The sequence below is a fragment of the Podarcis cretensis genome (assembly GCF_951804945.1).
Source record: "Podarcis cretensis genome assembly, chromosome: 12".
NCBI lineage: Eukaryota > Metazoa > Chordata > Lepidosauria > Squamata > Lacertidae > Podarcis > Podarcis cretensis.
In genome coordinates this window covers 47,744,789-47,765,936 of record NC_137181.1, presented here as the reverse complement: position 1 = coordinate 47,765,936, position 21,148 = coordinate 47,744,789, and the positions used below count along the sequence as shown (strand labels likewise).

Genomic DNA, 21,148 nt, shown 5'->3' with positions numbered 1-21,148 from the left:
TTTAGACCACAGCACTGCCCACTCTCTTTAATGTCATATAGCTTCCCTATAAAACACGAGTGGGGGCAAGTGGAAATTCTGGAGTAAAGTTCTGTGGGAACATCTTCATTTGACCTTAGTCTGATATTTTAAATAATGATATCTAGTGATTAACTTGTTTTTTTACAATCTGTTTCATCACTTAAGAATGATCTGAAATAACCATTCACTATATACATTTGTTCTGCATGCTTTGCTTGCGGCCATTTATTATGGCCTGATAACCACTGTTTCAGAAGAAGTCTATATTATTTATAGAGCACAATATGATTTGATGAGCACTTGTAGATTTTAACATGATTAACTGCCCTTTCATTGTTTAACCCATTACAGGTAAATGTACACATTGTGTGTGTGTGTTTATATATCTAGATAAAGATATAGATATGTGGATATATATCTACTGTTTGAGAACTCTAAAGGGGGGTGAAAGGGAAGAAACAGTCACATAAGCAAAAGCTAACAGAGAAGGAAAGGACATCTTTAATAGCTGTGTCATCCTTGACTTTGGGAATATAGAATCTGAATTATTTGTATTATTTACCATAACGCAACAGAGTCTAAATGCTTTGACAACATTAATAAATTTAAGGGTGTCAATAATTTGGAAAATGCAGGTTAAAGGCACAAACAAGTTCAAGGTTACCAGCATTAAGCAAAATACAAATCTAAAGGACAAGGTGACACTGATGTTGATGGAACACCTGCCAGTTTCAGCTGAGTAGGAAGCTTCAAAGGCAAATGCTCTGCAGGACAAAACATTCCTATGTTTCTTTTTCATCTCATTTGGCAACAGGGAGGAGGGAGCTAGAAAACTTGTACACCTTGTATGGGAGCAGGGACTTCAAAAGTCCTAACACCTATTGAAATGAATGGGAACTGTACAAGTGCTCAGTTTCACAGTTATATAAGAGTGGTATTTGAAGAATATGAGTATGTCCAAAATATGTTAACCATTTTTGATAAATGGACTTCTAAAAAAAGAATATGAAGCTCAGTTGCACATTTGAACTTTTTTTTTTAAAAAAAATCAGTATTTAAAAAATATTGTCAATAAGGTTGCAAAATCAATTGCTGCTCTCTCCCCAGGCTTTCGTTACCTGCCCCCCCCTCCCGTCATTAGATTTAGTATATAGACACACGTTAACTTGTAAATGATGCGGCAGACGGCAGTGTTTGTTCAAGTCAATTTTTGAATCTATTTGCTTGATATTTATTTGATCATAACAATTTCTGAGAAGATGAAAATCCTAATAATGAGAATCACACGAAAGCATCAACAGTCACGCAGTGTTTCTGGTGTCCTACAACTTATTTGCTTTCCGCTTTCCTTCGTGGGGATGTTAATTTTCTCGGCTGCCTTTTCTTTGATTTTACTTTTCACCCTGGTAGAAGACGAGAGACAATAGCAACATGTCAAAAGGTGAACAACACTGCCATCATTTAGAAATATATTTTTGGGAAATGCACATATAGTTATTACAAGTTATGTATACATCTGTGTACCTGTATAATTATATTATTTGTACCCCGTCCATCTGACTGGGCTGTCCTGGACACTCTGGGCGGCTTCCCCCCAAAATATAAAAACACAGGAGGACATCATATGCTAAAAACTTCCCTATACAAGGTTGCCTTAACGTCTCTTCTCAAAGTCAGATAGATGTTTATTTCCTTGACATCTGATGGGAGGGTGTTCCACAGGGCAGGCGCCACTACTGAGAAGGCCCTCTGTCTGGTTCGCTGTAACCTCACTTCTTGCAGTGAGGGAACTGCCAGAAGGCCCTTAGAGCTGGACCTTAGTGAACGATGGTGGTGGAGACATTCCTTCAGGTGTACTGGGCCGAGGCCGTTTAGGGCTTTAAAGATCAGCACCAACACTTTGAATTGTGCTCAGAAACGTAATGGGAGCCAATGTGGGTCTTTCAGGATTGGTGTTATATGGTCCCTGCGGTCGTTCCCAGACACCAATTTAGCTGCCACATTCGGGATTAGTAGCAGTTTCTGAGTCACGGTCAAAGGTAGCCTCATGAAGTGCACTGTTTGACCTTGGGCCATTCATCCTCACCTACCTCATAGGGGTGTTGTGAGGAAGGTCAAGCTGAGAAATTGAACGTTGATGCATCGGTTTTATATGTGTTGGTATCAACCCTGCTACCTATCTTACCTCTCATTTATGATGCCAACCTAATTACATTCTGCTTGCCAGTCCTCTGGCATGACAGGAGAAACCAGTTCTTTAAACTTCTGCAAGGGGCAAGCCGCTTCACAGCCCGGCAAAACAAGAGCTTGGGTTGGAAGGTTTTTTTTGGTTCGATAGTGCATCTCAATGGTGAACTCACTGAAAAGAAGAAATGTAGGTCATTAAGAGCATTATGTTGTGCCGATGCCTGATGATCATCTTCCAAAGCAACTACTCTATTCCAAACTTAAAAATGGAAAGCGTAATGCTGGTGGCCAACAAAAGAGGTTTAAAGACTGTCTCAAGGCAAATCTAAAAAAATGAAGTATAAACACTGACAACTGGGAAACACTGGCCTGCAAGCGCTCCAGTTGGCCTGCAAGCGCTCCAGTTGGAGAACAGCCTTTACCAAAGGTGTCATGGGCTTTGAAGATTCTTGAACTCAGGATGCAAGGGAGAAACATGCTAGGAGGAAGGCATACTTGGCAAATCCACACCGTGATCAATTCCCGCCTGGAAACCAATGTCCCCAGGACATGTGGATCCAGAATTGGCCTCCACAGTTACTTGTGGATTCATTGTTAAAACCGTGTTTATGTAAGACAATCTTACTCGGCTATGAGTGATAGCCAAAGAAAGAAGAAGTCATTTCTACAAGATGCAGCCATATATCACCCAGGCCTCACTTCCATTTCATAAGAACTGATCTGAGAACTCTTATGATAAGATGGGTGGACCCATTAGGTGTGACTAGAATTGGATTAGATAAATTAGATAAATTTATTGTCATTGTCCGTATATACACAGTATACACAACAACGAAAATCAAACACCCAAGACCGGATTCACATACACATTTGCACGTATCTCCAACACTCTCATCCTATTCAGACATAATCTATTAAAACATACATAATCCAGAATATAACACAACCTATTAGAAGCATAGCATAACCTAAAACCTATCTCATTCCTTACTACTCACTGCTTGCTATTTCTTACAACTGGCCCTGAGATCATTGTTTAGTGCAATCAGAGCTCTTGGATAGAAACTATTCAGAAGGCGTGTAGTTCGTGTTTTCATTGTCCTATATCTTCTGCCCGAAGGCAACAGTTCAAAGAGGTTGTGAGCAGGATGGGTGGGATCTCTCAGGATATTGTGTGACTTCTTCAAGCTGCGAGACGTGAAGATCTCATCCAGGGTTGGTAGTTGGAGCCCAATAACATTCTGGGCAATTTTAATTATTCTCTGTAAGGCTTTTTTATCCATTCCAGAGCTGCTCCCATACCACGATAATATACTATAGGTTAAGACACTCTCAATGGTACTATGATAATAGGACAGAAGTAGGTGCTGGGATAGATTCAATCCTCTGAGCATTCTCAGGAAATACAACCTCCCCTGCACCTTCCTCACAACCATATTAATATTTGCAGTCCATGAGAGGTCCTCAGAGATGTAAGTGCCCAGGTATTTAAAACTACCAACCCTCTCCACCTCCTCGCCATTTATGTGCAATGGTAAAAATACACTTTTCTTTCGCCTAAAATCAATTATGAGTTCTTTGGTTTTTTTGGTGTTTAGCATAAGATTATTTTCTTTACACCATTGAATTAACCCCTGTACTTCTTTCCTATAAGCAGCCTCATCATTCTCACTAATGAGCCCCACCACTGTTGTATCATCCGCAAATTTGATGATTGTGTTGGACTTATACAGTGGGGTGCAGTCAAATGTGTACAGGGAATAGAGGAAAGGGCTTAACACACACCCCTGAGGGGCTCCTGTGCTTAGTACTAGAGTAGAAGAATGGTAAGGTCCCATTCTCACTGTCTGCGGCCTATCGGTCAGGAAATTCCTTACCCACAAGCAGATCTTCTGGTGTATACCCAAATTGGTCATTTTAAGGAATAACCTGTCTGGTAGAATTGTATTAAAGGCAGAACTGTAGTCCACAAACAACAGCCTTGCGTAGGTTCCCTGTCGTTCTAGATGACTCAGTACAGTATGGACAGCGATGGAAATAGCATCATCAGTAGATCTATTCCTTCTGTATGCAAACTGGAACGGGTCTAGAGTGGATGGAAGACCAGCCTTAATATGATCTAGCACCAATCTCTCAAAGCATTTCATAACGACAGATGTTAGGGCTATTGGTCTGTAGTCATTGAGAGATACCACCACTGACTGTTTAGGGACTGGCACTATAATCGATGTCTTCAGGCAGGTAGGGACAGAACCCTGCAACAGGGATAGATTAAAAATGTCCGTAAATACACCAGCTAATTCTGCAGCACAGTCCCTAATAACTCGTCCCATAATTCCATCCGGTCCAGCTGCCTTCCTAATATTAATGCTCCGAAAAGCACGTTGTACGTCGGAGGTCTGTAATAAAAGTGGTTGTTTATCAGTAATAGTTCCTGATGGTGTGCTGGTAGCCAATGCTGTAGTGACGGTGGTTCCAGTTCCCACCTCAAAACGACTGAAGAATTGAGTCAGCTGATCAGCCAGGTGCGCACTGCTGTTAGCCAGTTCGTTTTTAATATTTTGCCCTGTAATTTGTCGCAGGCCTTGCCATACACGACGAGGGTCGGAGCTCTCAAAATGCTTTTCGATCCTCCGGCAGTACATGGCTTTGGCATCCCTAATGCCCTTTTTCAGTTTGGCTCTAGCTTCTCTATACTGTTGCGCATCGCCAGAGTGAAAAGCAGCATTCCTTGCCTTTAGCAGAAGATACACATCCCTGATTAGCCAGGGCTTGTTGTTAGGAAACACCCGTATTTGTTTGGTGGTAGTAACGACATCAATGCAGCTTTTGACATAGAACAGTACTATTGAAGCGTATGTGTCCACATTATTCTCCACAAAAAGTGACCATTCAGTGTTCCGAAAGCAATCTTGAAGTTGCTCGGGTGCACCTGCTGGCCACACTCGTATCTCTCTAATTGATGGTCTAATTCTGCGTACGAGAGGTCTATATGATGGTATCATAAGTAAGGATATGTGGTCTGACTGTCCCAAATTGGGCAAGGGCTTGGTCTTGTATCCATGCATGATGTTGCTATATACTCGGTCTAGGGTATTTCCCCCCCCTAGTGGGACAATCAACATACTGATGGAACTTAGGAAGCACAGTCCTTAAATCGGCTCGATTGAAATCACCAGCAACCACAAATGCTCCATCCGGGTGGGCCCGCTGCTGTTTGCTAATAGCAGTTAGCAGGTGACCCATAGCTGTAGTAGTATTTGCATCGGGAGGTATATACACCGCTGTTATTATGACAACATTAAACTCACGTGGCAAATAAAAAGGGCGGCACTTCACCACTAGGTACTCCAAGTCAGGAGAACAATGCGTGTCCATTTGTTTAATGTCCGAGCTCCAGTTGTTATTTATATAAACGCAGATTCCTCCTCCCCTACTCTTCCCGGATTCGACGGTTCTATCCGCTCTAATTACTGAGCGTCCTTCTAGCTGCAAAAGTCCCTGTGGAAAGGAGGAATCCAGCCACGTCTCTAAAAGGACCATAACACAACAGTCCCGGATACTTTTCTGCCGAGAGGTAATAAGTTCCAACTCCTCTACCTTGTTGGGTAAAGATCTAACATTTGATACAAGGAGACTTGGCAGTGCAGGCTTGTGAGGATTTTTACTTAGCCTCACTCGTAGTCCGGCCCTACAGCCCCTCTTCTGCTTATGCCCTCTCCGTTTTCTTTTCTTTCTGGCCAGGAGAGCAAGGGGAGTATCCCAAGGATATGCAAGATATGGAGGCTCTCTGATAAGCTCAGCTGGAATGTTGTAAGTTAAGACCTCCTGGCTGCAGCCTTCTCTGCCGATACTTAAGAGCTCTTGACGACTATAAATTACTTGTCCCTGAGTGTTCACAGTCCATAGCAGCAGTAAGTTCACAGATAAAAATAAAACACAACTCACTGAAAACCGGTCTTCGGAGTGCCGAGCCGCTGCAAGTGCTTGCGCCGCCATCTTCCTCCCACACCCTTGCACTATTGTTTTGGATGTAGTCTAACGAATCCTTTCATGAAATTGGATATTTTGTGGAATTTAGTCTTGTTTTTCTTTAATAATCGAGAAAAGTTAGGAAAAAGTGGGTAGACAACCTCTCTTCTTTTGAGCATCTCTCAGTCTTTCATTTGGGAGGCCCATGACACCTTTTCATTGTTGCCCAATTCTAACCTGCTGTTTCAAGTAATTATGATTTAATTGGGGTTGCTCAGCTCTGCATCAATGATCAATATTGTAGATTTGGCACAAAGTGTGACTCAACCCTTTCAACCCCTTTCTGTCTTTAAAAGGTATGCACACCTCAGCCACTCAGCTATGAAATAATTTTTCAATAGCATTTTGAACAGCCAGATGTCAAGCTCAAACGCAGAGGGAACGCAACTGATTTTTGACCCATTTCAGCAGTGTAGGAATTGTGAGAAGAAATACTGTGTTTGAGAAGATGAGTGAATTTGCAGATGCTTACCCAATAAATCACTGATAATTATTGAATATACGAGTTCATATTTACCCACTGTCTTCTTTATATAGCTCAAAAAATAGACAGGCCGCGTATGGAGGTAGCTTTACGTCGAAAATATTGAGTGCTACTTGGAGGGCAACTATTGTGGTATCATGCTATAAAAGGGAGAAAAAAGAATTCCTTATAACTTTTATGACAGAAGTTTTTGTGTGTGTACATATGTGTATATATGAATATATAGAAAGAGAGTTCTTATCTCAGACTCTGCTAGTTTCAAAGATGCCGTTTTAGACAAGGGCCTCATGATGGTCTCTAGGACATGTGATATTGCAAAGGGATCATGCTTGCAAATAATCCAAGCAGGCACTAAAGGGAATGAAATGTGCAACAAAATGGGGATGTAAGACCTTAGGCTAGTTCCAGACAGTCAGCTAATTTAGTATTTTAACATGTAGTTTCTTCACATTTGTAGCTCTGAGGCTGCCTTCAGTATTGATGAAACCTTATGTCAATCATCTCTCTCTCTTTCTCTGTGTAATTACTTTTATTTTGCAGGAACATGAGCTGTGTTGGGACCCTGATTTGGGCTGGAGGGCTATGCAGTTTCCCTACAGCCCCCCAAAGATAATGTACAGAATGTGGCCCAATCCAGACCAGGAGGGTAGGGCGACTCATCAAGAGCATAACTGTTTCCCCTTCAAAGTAAAAAGTGACACTCTGTTTTTCAACCCTGTTTTTAAAAGATGTGATGCGCATAATGTTACTTGATTAGACAAATCGCATTTCCAAATAGTCTGCTTAAAGAGGGGAGCCAAAAAGTAGCAGGAGAATGCGAGCTACAGAAGGTTTGGTCAATTTAAAATGTTCATACTTACGGCTGAATACATTAACATTTTTCTTCCATCAGTGGACTCAGTAGCCTCTGTCATCTTGTTCAAAATATCTTTCACAAGGAGACCTTAATGGTGATGGAAAGGAATACAAATGCCGGTGAAACCAAGAAGCCCTTTTATCTTTAACCAATTGTTAAAGCAAATTGGCAAAGACTTTTTTTTCAGCTGGGGCAGAGAAGTTCGAACATTCTAGTAATACTCCCAATTCAACTGGGACAGTTGACGGGTATACAATATTCGTGCTGAGTTGGTCTATATCCACACAGGAATGTGACTTCGGACTCAGCTACGTTAGCAAAGGAAGGAAGTGTTTTAAATGTGCTATAACATTGGGACACCAGATGGCGCTGTAGAGTTGGACCCTTTGGCAATGTGACTTTCCACTTTAAGCTTTATAATGCGTTTTCCTGAAATGTTTCTTTAATGAGTCTCAATCCAGCCTTTGTGTCTACACATGAGGCATGCAGCACTTGGTCTCTCTGAGTGTCCAGCCTTCAATGCAGCCCTTGAACCAAGATAAGTTAGTTGCTCCTGCTTTAGATAATATGCATGCCATATAGAAAGATGTGGGCTTTGTTTTGCTTTTTCTTACCTCCTTGTAGTCGTGATTTCTTTTCTCTTTCGTGTATCCCAAACATTGCATTTAAGGAAAATGCCAAAAGATCTTTCAAATTGGCCATGACTTCGTCAGTAGCCCAGGCTGGTAATGACTGCTTATGTTTTTTCTACAGTTGAAAAGAAATAAAAGCAGGTGGTGATTCATCTATCAGCCATGCCTTTGCTCTCTCACTCTCATCTGTTCTGTTGTTTCACAGACCTTCATGTTTATATATAGGAAAAACCATTCCATGCCACATTGGGGCCCACACAAAATGGCTCACAGCCAGCCAATAAAACCATATTACAATGAGAGGGGATTTGGTCTAAATAAATTTCCACAATTGTAGGATTAGAATTAGACTACATAGGTTTTTGAGGTCTCCTCTCCCAGCCCCAGGAGGACGCGGGTGGCGCTGTGGGTAAAACCTCAGTGCCTAGGACTTGCCGATCGTATGGTCGGTGGTTCGAATCTCTGCGGCAGGGTGAGCTCCCGTCGTTTGGTCCCAGCTCCTGCCCACCTAGCAGTTCGAAAGCACCCCTAAGTGCAAGTAGATAAATAGGTAGCGCTTTGTAGCGGGAAGGTAAACGGCGTTTCCGTGTGCTGCGCTGGTGCTGGCTCACCAGAGCAGCTTCATCACGCTGGCCACATGACCCGGAAGTGTCTCCGGACAGCGCTGGCCCCTGGCCTCTTAAGTGAGATGGGCGCACAACCCTAGAGTCAGACACGACTGGCCCGTACGGGCAGGGGGTACCTTTACCTTTACCTTTACTTCCTAGCCCCATGTCTATGGCAGTTAAAGAAAGAAAAAACACAGTCTCAACTGGGTTGATGAACTCAGTCTAGAAGTTCCCATTTTTGTGGGGGGAGAATAGGCCTCTGCCTAACTAAAGGGATGTTTTAGCTTGGCTGAAATGTGTCTTTGATTTCTGATAATGTCTCTTATATGGAGCATAGAGAGGTGTGTGTGTGGTTTTGTGTGTGTGTACCAGCCTTTCTCAACCTGTGGGTCCCCAGATGTTGTTGAACTACAACTCCCATCACCCTAGCTATCAAGGCCAGAGCTCAGGGATGGTGGGAGTTGTAGTCCAACAACATCTGGGGACCCACAGGTTGAGTACTGCACAAAGGTAAAATGTACATTTATAGCTCTACACAACCTTGCCCCCTAAAACCACCACTGATACGTGGTCCTACCTTGGAAGGTTTCCTAGATGGAAATGCATCCCTGAAGCTGAAAATGGTTCCTCATCCACAATGTAAACAGTAGCTTGGACCACTGCAGCTTCTGCTACTATGGTTACAACAGCCTCCAGCACAAATAATATTGAAAGCAGGATAGTTAATGACCTTGCCACAAGTGTGGCTTTTATCTGCCATGTGCCACCTGACCTCATCCTAAACTCCTTGGTCTTTTTTGTTGGGGATGAATGAGTTTCATATAGGTTTACTAGAAATTACCTGAACAAGTAAAGCATCGTACGCATTCCAGAGTTTGTGACTGTTAAAATCCAGAAGAGCCTTCATATCGTATCCCAGGTTAGATGCTAATTGACCTAGAAATGGCTGAAAGATAAAGAGCAGAAGGATTAATGAACCAGTAAGTGCAAATGAATGGTAGGGCCTCATCCTGCAGTGACTGCCATTTTTTAATGGGGCAGAGTTTTGCCCTGCCAGTTCCATAATGTGGGGGGTGCTGCAGTAGCCTCCTATCTTAGAGGACAGAATTAAACGGTGGGCTTTCAGAGCTTGATCTTAAGGAGCACAAGGTGATTGAAAGCTATTGGCAAACAAGACTGAAATATACCTTGGAGTCGAGTGTGGATTTCATGCTCTTTATTCAGCTCATAGTGGTGAGGAGGAATGAAAGTTCCCCCCAAATATCTGTTTTATATACATTATTTACATAATGGGCTGCACATGATTGGCTAATTCCGGGATTCTCCTGTAGGCCAATCAGGTTGCGGATTCACTTCCGCCTGGAGCTGGATAGGGTGGCTCCTGCGGACCAATCATACTGTTGCGTTGTTCTAGAACCAATCAGACTGCTGCATTCTGAATCCTATTGTTCTAGGACCAATCTGACTGCTGCATTTTGGATCCTATTCAACTCAGTACATAACAAAGCCATTAATAGGCAACGAGAGTGCTTTTAAGCATGCTCAATGGTCCCTGAAGGCAGCAGCAGAAATAAAATTGACTGCCATCTGCACCAGTCAGGTTACAGCTTCCGAAGAGCCTTTAAAGGCAGACCCATGCAATGGTCATTTCGACTGCGAGATGGGAAAGATTTAGATTGCCTTGGAGAGATAGGATATGAATGGTGGGTTTGTTGAGCTCCAGTCAACTTGAATTTGCCAATATGGACACTTCCAACCTCTTACTACTTCCAGGTGGGATGCTACCACAGGCTGGAAAAATCCACATTCAGCCAAAGCCCGTCATATCTCTGCAGTCCTCCTTACCACAGGTGGGAACAGGTGGTCAAAGGAAATTACTGGCTGCTTTGAAAGAAAAGTGCTCCTGACAACTGGTGATAGTGACACCAGTCTCAGTGTTCCACATCTGTGAAATAGTACAGACAGCAGCCATTTTACATGTGTCTGATTGATGCACCTCTGTGCACACACTCATTGCTGCGGATCTTGTGGCCAGAAGAGGGAATGGAACGGGGGTGGGAGTGTGGGCATAATGGGGTTTAATGAGGTGGGGCGGGCTTATGCATGCTCCAGCAATGCGCATGGGCGCCAGGAACGCAACCCCTGTGCAAATGGGGAGTTTCTTATTAGTGGGCTGCCTGTGACTGGACATTTCTACATCTGTCCTGAATTTTATTGTTCCACTTCAGAGAGGATAGGAGGAAAGGAACAAAAGAACCCTGTTCTCTTTCATTTTTGCTCCCAAAGAAAGAACAAGAGCCCCCTTCGTTCCCTTTTGCTAGTGAAAAGGATGTGGAGAGCAGTAACCAACCAGGGCAGAGGGGTGGAGGGACAGAGAAAATGGAGAGGGGGGTGGCAGTGGGCATTTTGTGCATGCCCCCTGCAAACATGGCAGTGCCATGGCCTGCTCCCCACATCCAACAAGGCAATCCGCCCAGATCTCTTTCATTGCCCCCTTTGGGAAAATTGATTCTCGCTTTATTTTACAAGCAGGCAGGAACATGAAAAATAAAACATTTCAAAGCTGCCCAGTGCACAGGTTATAATTTCAAAGAGATAAGAGGGTCCCTCTGGGGACGGTTGATTCATCTCCAGTTTTAAGCAGCTCAAGGAAGTCAATCTGACTTGCACAACTGCTAAAGGGATCTGTAAGCAAAACAATAGCAATTTTATAATGAGGAAAAACGGTTTATAATAGACGTCACATCAAGAAACAAAAGGCATTTGGCTGTCTTATCAGACATTCGCAGCACATTCTGAGGTATGTCTACTCAGAAGTAAGCACCATTGATTTCAGTGGGATTTACTCGCATGGATTGCAGCCATAAGATTATCCCTTTCCATTTCTTACCATTTGACTTTTCAGTTTTTCCTGGACTGTTTGGGATCCCAAAGTTTCCTTTAGAAGCTGACCGAACTTTGGACATGGAGCGTGAACAGGATAATGCAACAACTAATGAAATGAAATGAAACATATCAGCTAAAAAGACCTCCTCATATTGTCATCTGCCTGTGTATAATACATATGTCCATCCTAAATTCAGATTAATAGTGGGAAGATGCTTGAAGAGCAACCAGTCCGTAGCGTGTGATTAGAACTCCCACTGTTTCTGTTGCAAAAAGTTGCCTTGGTCAGGGGAGGCTTGTGCTAAAGGCTTGGTGGGTTTGCATGGAGATAGAAAGGAGAGCCTCCATGCTTGCTAGACTTTCAGTGCTGACCTTTCTTCAGATGCCAGACTGATACTCTCAGGGCTGATGACCTCACTTCCTCCTTCTTCACTCCACCATTGAGAGGAGTTATTTTTCCTTTCTCGCTCTACTGCAGAGATGGAAGAGCAAGCATGGTTCTGTGTACATTTACCTCAGCTGCATCTAGGATCTGTGGTATCCAACAAATATTTCCTACAATAAACTTCACTTTCTTATTTTCCCTACTCAGAGTCTGAGTGTGACTGCGGCAAGGGTCAAGTTTGCCCCTCCGAGCAGGGATTTTAATGCACACTGTAACTTCTACTGGTGCATTTAAGCTCCAAGTGCCGTCACAGACTACCTTCCCCATGCCCATGGCCTTGGTCCATGGGCCCTTGGAGGGACGTGGGTGGCGCTGTGGGTTAAACCACAGAGCCTAGGACTTGCCAATCAGAAGGTCGGCAGTTTGAATCCCCGTGACGGGGTGAGCTCCCGTTGTTTGGTCCCAGCTCCTGCCAACTAGCAGTTCGAAAGCACGTCAAAGTGCAAGTAGATAAATAGGTACTGCTCCGGCGGGAAGGTAAACGGTGTTTCTGTGTGCTGCTCTGGTTCGCCAGAAGCGGCTTAGTCATGCTGGCTACATGACCCAGAAGCTGTACGCTGGCTCCCTCGGCCAATAAAGCGAGATGAGCGCCGCAACCCCAGAGTCAGTCACGACTGGACCTAATGGTCAGGGGTCCCTTTACCTTTACAGCTGGTTTTTGCAAATAGAAGCTCTAACGCTGTATCATAACTCCAAGACTTCTCTCTCTCTTATCTCTATTTATCTCTCTATTTAAGTGAAATATTCACTTAGGTTGCCATGTTTCCATTGAAATACCACACGTTTCCTTACCCTTTCCTCTGAACGTGGCACAGTATGAACTGGAATTGGTTGCCAAGCGATCTCTGTGTTCCAGATTTGGTTTCCTTTAGGAGGAAAGAGTCCGGCCAGATTGGCTTGAGCACTCATAATGGTTCGATCATAATCTGTACTTCGGACATAAATCTGGGAAGGGAAAAATGAAAGAGTGGCTCAGGATGGTATTGTTGTTTTGATCCTAGATGGTTGTTTTCCACAGGGGGAGGTATAGTTCTAACTTGCATACCCACACCAACCCACTTTCAGGGTTGCTGCTCTGGTGACTGCTGTATTCTTTTCCTGTCTGTGCCCCATCTCCTAACTGGAAATCCAGTGGGAGGGGAGGGACAGAACCAGGAGGACACGGGAAAGGAAAGACAGGGTCTTTCACCTTCTCTCGCCCTCTCTGCTGCAATGATCATAGTAGCCATTGTAAGGAGGGGAAAGGTTGGCAATAGAAAGTCACTGCGGATGCTGCTAGGCTTGTGGGGATTACAATTATGAGTAAATTTTGAACACATGGTGGAAATCACTACACTTCTGCTTCTATTTGCTTGTCCCAATGCAACAAGCATGGGGAAACTCACCCATAGCTAAGCGGCATTTTAGAATGAATTGATTTTAGAATGTATTTCAATTAATTGATTGTGATTTTATGTAAACTGTGTTACTTTTACTGTTGTTAGCCACTCTGAGCCTGGCTTCGGCTGGGGAGGGCAGGATGTAAATAAATTGTTGTTGTTGTTGTTGTTGTTGTTGTTGTTGTTGTTGTTGTTATTATTATTATTATTGTTTGACCCTAACATTATATTAGTATAAATGTTATTGCTGAGAAAACGGGGAAGTTAGTTCCAATACTTGCTTCCTTTTGCTTGTATTCATCACTTAAGAAGTCCTTATATCTGTCCTTTATGAATTGACCCAACAAGTATTGCTGCTGCATTCCACGCTGTGGGAAAAAGGAAAAGGAAAAGTATGCATGTAAAACTCATTGATGTAATTTACCGTCCCCTCCAAGCTACTTCTGACTATTTCAAGGGATAAAGGAACACTTTGTGTATTCTAGGCTCGCGGTGTTGGGTGTACATTACATCATCATGAAAAAGCTAAGCTCTGGATTTTGGCCTGTTCCTTTCCGCAGCACCAGGAGAACAAGGTTAACATCTAGATTTGTGGCAGGTCTCCAAGACTGAAAAAAGAGGCTGGACCAGATTCTGTTACAATTTATGGATGTGTGTTGATATGGCAGTAGCTCTCAGATCACTGGCATTGTTCTAGAGCTGGGTTATGAACGCCATTTACATTCACAGCCCAAACTGCGGATTATGATAGTGGGAGCTGCATTTTGGCAACTTCTGTAGCCTGGGAGTAAAATGTTCACTGCTCTTCGTTGAGCGGGGGCTTATGATGGTGGCATCAGGTTTTCTTCTTCTAAACAATGTTTTGTTGCCATTCCACATCCTGGAACCCATGCTCAACAGCAGCAAAAGATTAGGTAAAGAAAAGGTACCCCTGCCCATACGGGCCAGTCGTGTCCGACTCTGGGGTTGCGCGCCCATCTCGCTTAAGAGGCCGGGGGCCAGCGCTGTCCGAAGACACTTCCGGGTCACGTGGCCAGCGTGACAAGCTGCATCTGGCGAGCCAGTGCAGTACACGGAAACGCCGTTTACCTTCCCGCTAGTAAGCGGTCCAAGCGGTTATCTACTTGCACCCGGGGGTGCTTTCGAACTGCTAGGTTGGCAGGCGCTGGGACCGAGCAACGGGAGCGCACCCCGCCGCGGGGATTCGAACCGCCGACCTGATGATCGGCAAGTCCTAGGCGCTGAGGTTTTACCCACAGCGCCACACGCGTCCCAGGAAAAGATTAGAACGTTGCAAAATTTCTAAATGCTGCAATTAACTTTAGACTATGATTGCTCTTTGCTTTTTTAAAAAAAATAAATTGACCTTAGACTATGATTGCTCTTTGCTTTTTTTTTTTTTTAATAAATTTATGTAGTTAACATTCTGTAATTTGGGTTAGTGGACCATACATAAATTATATTACTGTTTGTGTACATTGTACTGAAATGGGCATTGCTATTATTGGAGCCTGAAATAATAAATAACAACCTTTCAGAAGTTTCAGAAGCTTTGTAGAGATTTGGACATTTGAGCAGTATAGCCATTCTGTTAAATAAAATAATAAAACTAATAATTAGTATCTTAATGAGTATTATATAAAGGCAAACAAATCAACAAAATACGTTTTCATTTCTTAGAGCATTATCAGACCGTTGTGAGCTGTCCATATCCTTGTGGCCAGACGTCTTCGTTGACCACATTAGTGGGAAAAGTTGAAAGAGGGCTTCTGTCGCCATGCCGGTAAACCTGGTGAAATGTTTTGAAGATTGCATTAGTTTTCATAGAAAATAGAATTGGATGCAATCTATCGGAATGAAATATTAGCTGCCCTGCTGCCGCTCTAAATGTGAAGCACACAACCCTCTCACAACATTACCCCATGCCTGTCTACTCAGAAGTCCCAATGACTTGAATTCAGTAGGTCCTGCATCTTAAGTAAGTGGCTATAATATTATAGCCTTCGTCTATCAGAGAAATGCACTAGGAAAAAGCCGCCAGAATGACCACTCCCCGCTTAAAACGGGGGGCGCCCTTTGCGTGGACGCGTGCAGCCCCTAGATCTGGAGTGGCTCCAACAGCATAGGCTTGGCTTTGCCTTCCCTCAGGTGGGATACCTGGAGGTCTCCGCCTACCTCAGTCAGTTGTCCAATCCCACCTGGGGGAAGCGTTGCCAAGGAGACCAGGCCAGGTAGGGGAGGGACTACCTGCCCACACAATAGAGGGAGGATCTTACCTGGGAATTCTCACTTGGCTCCAGAGCTTCTCCCACCCTACCCACCCTCAGTTAATGTCTTATTTTGCAGGTTAACTTTTCCTCACAGGTTTTGCAGGTTAACTTTTCTTCACAGGTATGCGGGCACTGCTACGTTAAGGTCGCTGTTAAAGGGCCAGAAAGGAATTTCCCTGCATTGGCAAGTTTCGCCTTTCCCGTAGCAAAACGTCACAACTTTGGCGGTATCAGGCCTTGGGCGGAATCCTTTTGTCCATCTTCCTCTTTGCGGCGGCGATACTAGGGTTCCCCGTTTTTATTTATTTATTTATTTATAAATTTTTATTCATATTGCACATATATACAAGAAAAACATAAACAAAAAATCCACCACATACCTTATACCTTATACAAATTATATCCACTTCTCAAATCATAAATAAAATACATAACTAAGTTAATCTCAACTGAGCCTTGGACTTCCCTCCACTCCTTTGGTAAGTATCGAATAAATTATATAGTCGTGTACTTTTTACCTCTTTTACATAGGTCTTTCCCGCTGTTAGAGTTATTTCAACCCCGCCAGTGTCACCTGAGATTTAGATTCCATATACGTTAAATATTTCTTCCAATTATCATGAAATTTCTGTTCGTCTTGGTCCCTTAATCTTCCTGATATTCTATCAAGCTCAGCATAATTTATCATTTTAACCTGCCAGTCACTTATGTTGGGTATTACTTCTAATTTCCAATTTTGTGCTAGCATAATTCTTGCAGCTGTTGTAGCATATAGAAACAAGATCTTGTCTTCTTTTTTAATTTCTTTGCCGACCATTCCTAACAAAAAAGCTTCTGGCTTTTTGGGAAATGTATATTTCAAGATTTTTTAAAGTTCATTATAAACCAATTCCCAAAAGCCTCTCACTTTGCAACACGACCACCACATATGGTAGAGGTCGGTCTTCTACCTCTCTACATTTCCAGCATCTTTTATCCTTCAACTTATAAATCTTCGCTAATTTCACTGGTGTGTGATACCACCTGTAGATCATTTTCCACAGGTTTTCCTTTAGTGCCGTGCATGCCGTGCAATCTCATATTCTTGTTTCATAGTTCCAACCATCTCTCAAATTCGATGTTATATCCAATGTCTATCGCGCACTTAGTCATGACCTCCTTCACCTCCTCATCTTTTGTATACCACTCCAGCAAAATATCGTATATTCTTGACAGTGTTTTGTTCTTACCTTCTATAACTTCTACATTAAATTTACATTTTTTATCTTCAAATCCTACTTTCTTTTTGTCTTCTTTTAGCAGGTCATTTACTTGGTGGTATTGCAACCACCCTGTAAATAAATTTTTGATCTCTTCATATGGTCTAAGTTTAATCCCTTGATCTGTCTTCCAGGTTAGTTCTTCATAAGTGGCATTCTTCCCTTCCATGTTTATTTTTTTTATAGTTAACACCTCTATTGGTGAAATCCACCAAGGTGTCTTCCTTTCCAATATATTTTTATTTCTTTCCCATACTTGGAACAGTGGTCCCCTAAAAATATGATTTAGAAAGCCTCTATGAACTTTCACCTTTTCGTGCCACAGGTACGAGTGCCACCCGTACCTGTTATCGAAACCTTCCAAGTCCAAGATGTCCCTATTTTCCAATCTTATCCAATCCTTCAGCCACAATAAACACGCCGCCTCATAATATAAACTTAGATCCGGTAGAGAGAATCCTCCAGGGTTCCCCGTTAAAGGGGTTTTCTGAAGGGAGGCTTTGACCGTACGCCGAAAGGTCGTCATTGCTCTCCCCTGTGGCGGCGGCGGCTATCTCTGCTTGAACATATGTTCTCCAGAGCCGGCCCATCCCCCCCCCCACTGGATAACCCTGATGCACCCTAGGTCCCCGGCTGGGGACTGGGGAGGGAGAACGCCCAATGCCTGAGCCAAGGTCTACCCACATTTGAAATTTAATAAAGTTGTGGCCAATTTAATCTCATAGCACGTTGTCTTGAGTCGTTATTCCACATGACGGGGGGACCGCGCGGGATCTGGGGACTCCGCCTGTCCACGCAATATTTCTTAGCGGTCCTGTGCCTCAGCAATTCTGTGCATGGCTGAGAGGTTGAAGGGAATTCGCTAATACAGCTGTATTTTGAATTTAGTTTTTGTCCTTTTGAGAGTGGTTTCTCCTGGACCATTTGAAGACTGCTGATGGTCTTGGTGGACCACTTAATGGTTTTTATTAATTACTGTAGTGCTTGCAATCTGCTCTGTGCTGTATAATTTTTAATTATATTTTTAGTGCTTTTTCATGTCTTATATCTTATTGTACTATACTTTGCATTTCATATAATTCAAACTGAAAAACAATGGAAAAAATAAAATAAGTATTCAAAATCATTATGAATACTTCATGAGGACATGTTGCAGACCACGTGAAGGAAGGGCATGGACCACAGTTTGGGAAGCCCTATTCTAGAGCTAACAGACTTTGTGGGTGGGTATCTACAAAAGGAAGACTGTCAATAATACTGTTGTGTACTGCAAAGAATAAGTGATATTTTGCAAGTACAGTTGGAAAAAGGAAGTAAAAAGGGAATATAAAATTTTCTCATATTCAGAAAACATGCATTGCAAAATCTGCTGACTGTTGGGCATTGACATTCAGATGTCAAGTGAAATATTGTATGAACTGAACACTTACCAGCTCATTGTGTGTTCTTCATAAAGCTGACCAGAAAAATCGAGAGTTTAAATTCAGTTAGACAGTATTTTGTTCAAGCTCTGGTTTGTATACTTGCTTGCTTGTTTAGACATTTTATAAAAGGTAAAGGTAAAGGTACCCCTGCCCGTACGGGCCAGTCTTGACAGACTCTGGGGTTGTGCGCCCATCTCACTTAAGAGGCCAGGGGCCAGCGCTGTCTGGAGACACTTCCGGGTCACGTGGCCAGCGTGACATTGCTGCTCTGGCCAGAGCCAGAGCCGCACACGGAAACGCCGTTTACCTTCCCGCTGGTAAGCGGTCCCTATTTATCTACTTGCACCCGGAGGTGCTTTTGAACTGCTAGGTTGGCAGGCGCTGGGACCGAGCAGCGGGAGCGCACCCCGCCGCAGGGATTCGAACCGCCGACCTTTCGATCGGCAAGCCCTAGGCGCTGAGGCTTTAACCCCCAGCGCCACCTGCGTCCCTTAGACATTTTATACCCTGTCCTTTAAACAATGCTTTTTGTGTGTGGTGGTACTTAGCATCATTCATCAAAAGCATTGTGTGGGATGGGAATAATGGAAAGATGGCAACCACAAAATATGGTTAGAAATAGGGGGTAAAAGGTAAAGGTACCTCTGCCCATACGGGCCAGTCGTGACCGACTCTGGGGTTGTGCGCCCATCTCACTTAAGAGGCCGGGGGCCAGCGCTGTCCGGAAACACTTCCGGGTCACGTGGCCAGCGTGACGAAGCTGCTCTGGCGAGCCAGCACCAGCGCAGCACACGGAAACGCCGTTTACCTTCCCGCTATAAAGCGGTACTTATTTATCTACTTGCACTTAAGGGTGCTTTCGAACTGCTAGGTGGGCAGGAGCTGGGACCGAACGATGGGAGCTCACCCCGCCCTGGGGATTCGAGAAATAGGGGGTAGGGGTGGGATATTCCTAGTGGTCTTTTTTAAGGGGGGAGGGAAGAGAAAAAGCTCAGAAATTTTCTCATAAAAACAAACCTTCTGAAAAAAATTCTACTTAGCATGCATAAAATTATTCACAGGAACATAATTTAGAAAGAAGAACAGCAAAGATCAACACTGTCAAGGTCATTGTTAGCAATAAAAAGAAGACCTCACGCTTACCAATACAACATACTTCAGTTCCCTTCCTGTGATACTTGGGAGAAGCAGACCCAAGAACAGGTTGAAGAAGGCGAAGCCACAGCTATTGAAACTGTGTAGCAGATGCATCACTGACCTCGTTGCTCCTGGCAGTAATTATGAATTGCCTAGTTAGTGAAGGTGGGAAGGGGAAAAGTTGTGTTTTATAAAGAGCAAACCAAGGGGTGGAGACTCTCTCTAAATTTGATCTTGGAGTTTAACTTGATGGCTACTGGTTTATGTATTTTTGTAATATAGTCAAGGACTGAGAAGGAAATGCCAAATTCTGTAGGCCTGGAGGACCACACTTGCCTGGAGGCTGTGCCCCATTGCTTTTTTCCAAAAGGAAGGACATTTAGGTCTCTGCTTATGGGCAGGGAACCAAAGATAATGGGGAGGTTGCAGTCTCAGACTTCCAGGAAGAACATCATGGCAGAATGAAGGTGAGCCTTGCCCTTTCCAAATGGCCAGAGAAGGAATAGCTGCAGGAAGCTTACCCCAACCCCTTGCCATCCCCAGCTCAGTTTGTGCATATGCATTCATGTTATTATGGTCTTTTGCTAGCTTGCTTGAGGACCGCTCAATCCAGTGGTAGGTGGGGTGCAAATCTTCTAAATAAATAAGCAAACATAGTGGCATTGCTGCCAGGAGGGGAGAAACACGCCACTCGCCCACCACACTCGTTGTCACTCAGGGTAAAGGTATATCAGTGATGGTGGTAACAATAACCCAAACCTATTTAGAAGATATTCTGTACAAAAATGTATAGGACAAGTAATAATATCTGCTGGAAATGTAAAGGTAAAAAAGGTACATTTTATCATATGTGGTGGACATGTAAGGTAATAAAAGCTTTCTGGGAGATGATATATTATGAAATTTAAAAAGTGCTTAAAATAACTTTTGTTAAGAACCCAGGAGCCTTTTTATTAGGAGTTATAGGTACCGACATACCAAAGGAGCAGAAAAGACTTTTTATGTATGGAACAACAGCCGCCCTGATGCTACTAGCCCAAAGATGGAAAGAAGACAAAGTCTCTATCAGAGAAGAATGGCAAAGCAAGCTGATAGACTATGCCGAGATGACAAAACTGGCAGGAAGACTCAGAAACCAAGAGGACAAAAACTTTATAAAAGTATGGGAAAAAATTATAAGCAATTTAGGAGACCACTGTAAGCAGATGGTAACAAAAGCAGAATTTTAACTTTACTTGTAGTGTTAAAATTACTATGGCTAACATGGTTTGATATAAAAATTGGAGTATGGAAGAATATGCAGTATTAAATGTTTAAAATGGGACCCCATCAAGGGGATGGGGGGAAGTCCTGAGATTTGGAGGAATCTCTATATGAATATACTTTACGATTCTTCGCTTATCACTTTGTATATGTAAAACCAATAAAAATGATTAAGAAGAAGATATTCTGTACAGATGCATAATATAATGGCCAATTGAAGTATTCGTATGGGCAAATAATCATGGTCAGTCAAGGAGGACATCAG

The 21,148-nt window shown here is 43.2% G+C and overlaps 1 protein-coding gene across 1 annotated transcript; it reads right to left on the bottom strand.

The window, feature by feature from the left end:
* Window positions 1–1,214: 1,214 nt before the first annotated feature.
* Window positions 1,215–20,387, bottom strand: LOC307199537 (lysosomal acid phosphatase-like). The gene is made up of 11 exons (XM_079947498.1): window positions 19,627–20,387; window positions 15,224–15,319; window positions 13,812–13,898; window positions 12,944–13,096; window positions 11,711–11,812; window positions 9,662–9,766; window positions 8,195–8,327; window positions 7,585–7,667; window positions 6,758–6,864; window positions 2,207–2,380; window positions 1,215–1,424 (listed from the first exon to the last, which is right to left on the bottom strand). Exons 1-10 carry the CDS (start codon window positions 19,732–19,734, stop codon window positions 2,227–2,229), a joined length of 1,128 nt encoding a protein of 375 aa, XP_079803624.1. The 5' UTR covers window positions 19,735–20,387; the 3' UTR covers window positions 1,215–1,424; window positions 2,207–2,226.
* Between the last annotated feature and the right edge of the window lie 761 nt (window positions 20,388–21,148).

Coding starts and splice junctions, on each gene's coding strand:
- LOC307199537 (XM_079947498.1), bottom strand. CDS start 19,734: ATGCATCTGCTACACAGTTTCAATAGCTGTGGCTTCGCCTTCTTCAAC. Junction 9,767..11,710: donor AAAAACTGAAAAGTCAAATG/GTAAGAAATGGA, acceptor TTTATCTTTCAG/CCATTTCTAGGTCAATTAGC. Junction 6,865..7,584: donor AAATGTTAATGTATTCAGCC/GTAAGTATGAAC, acceptor TCCCTTTTATAG/CATGATACCACAATAGTTGC.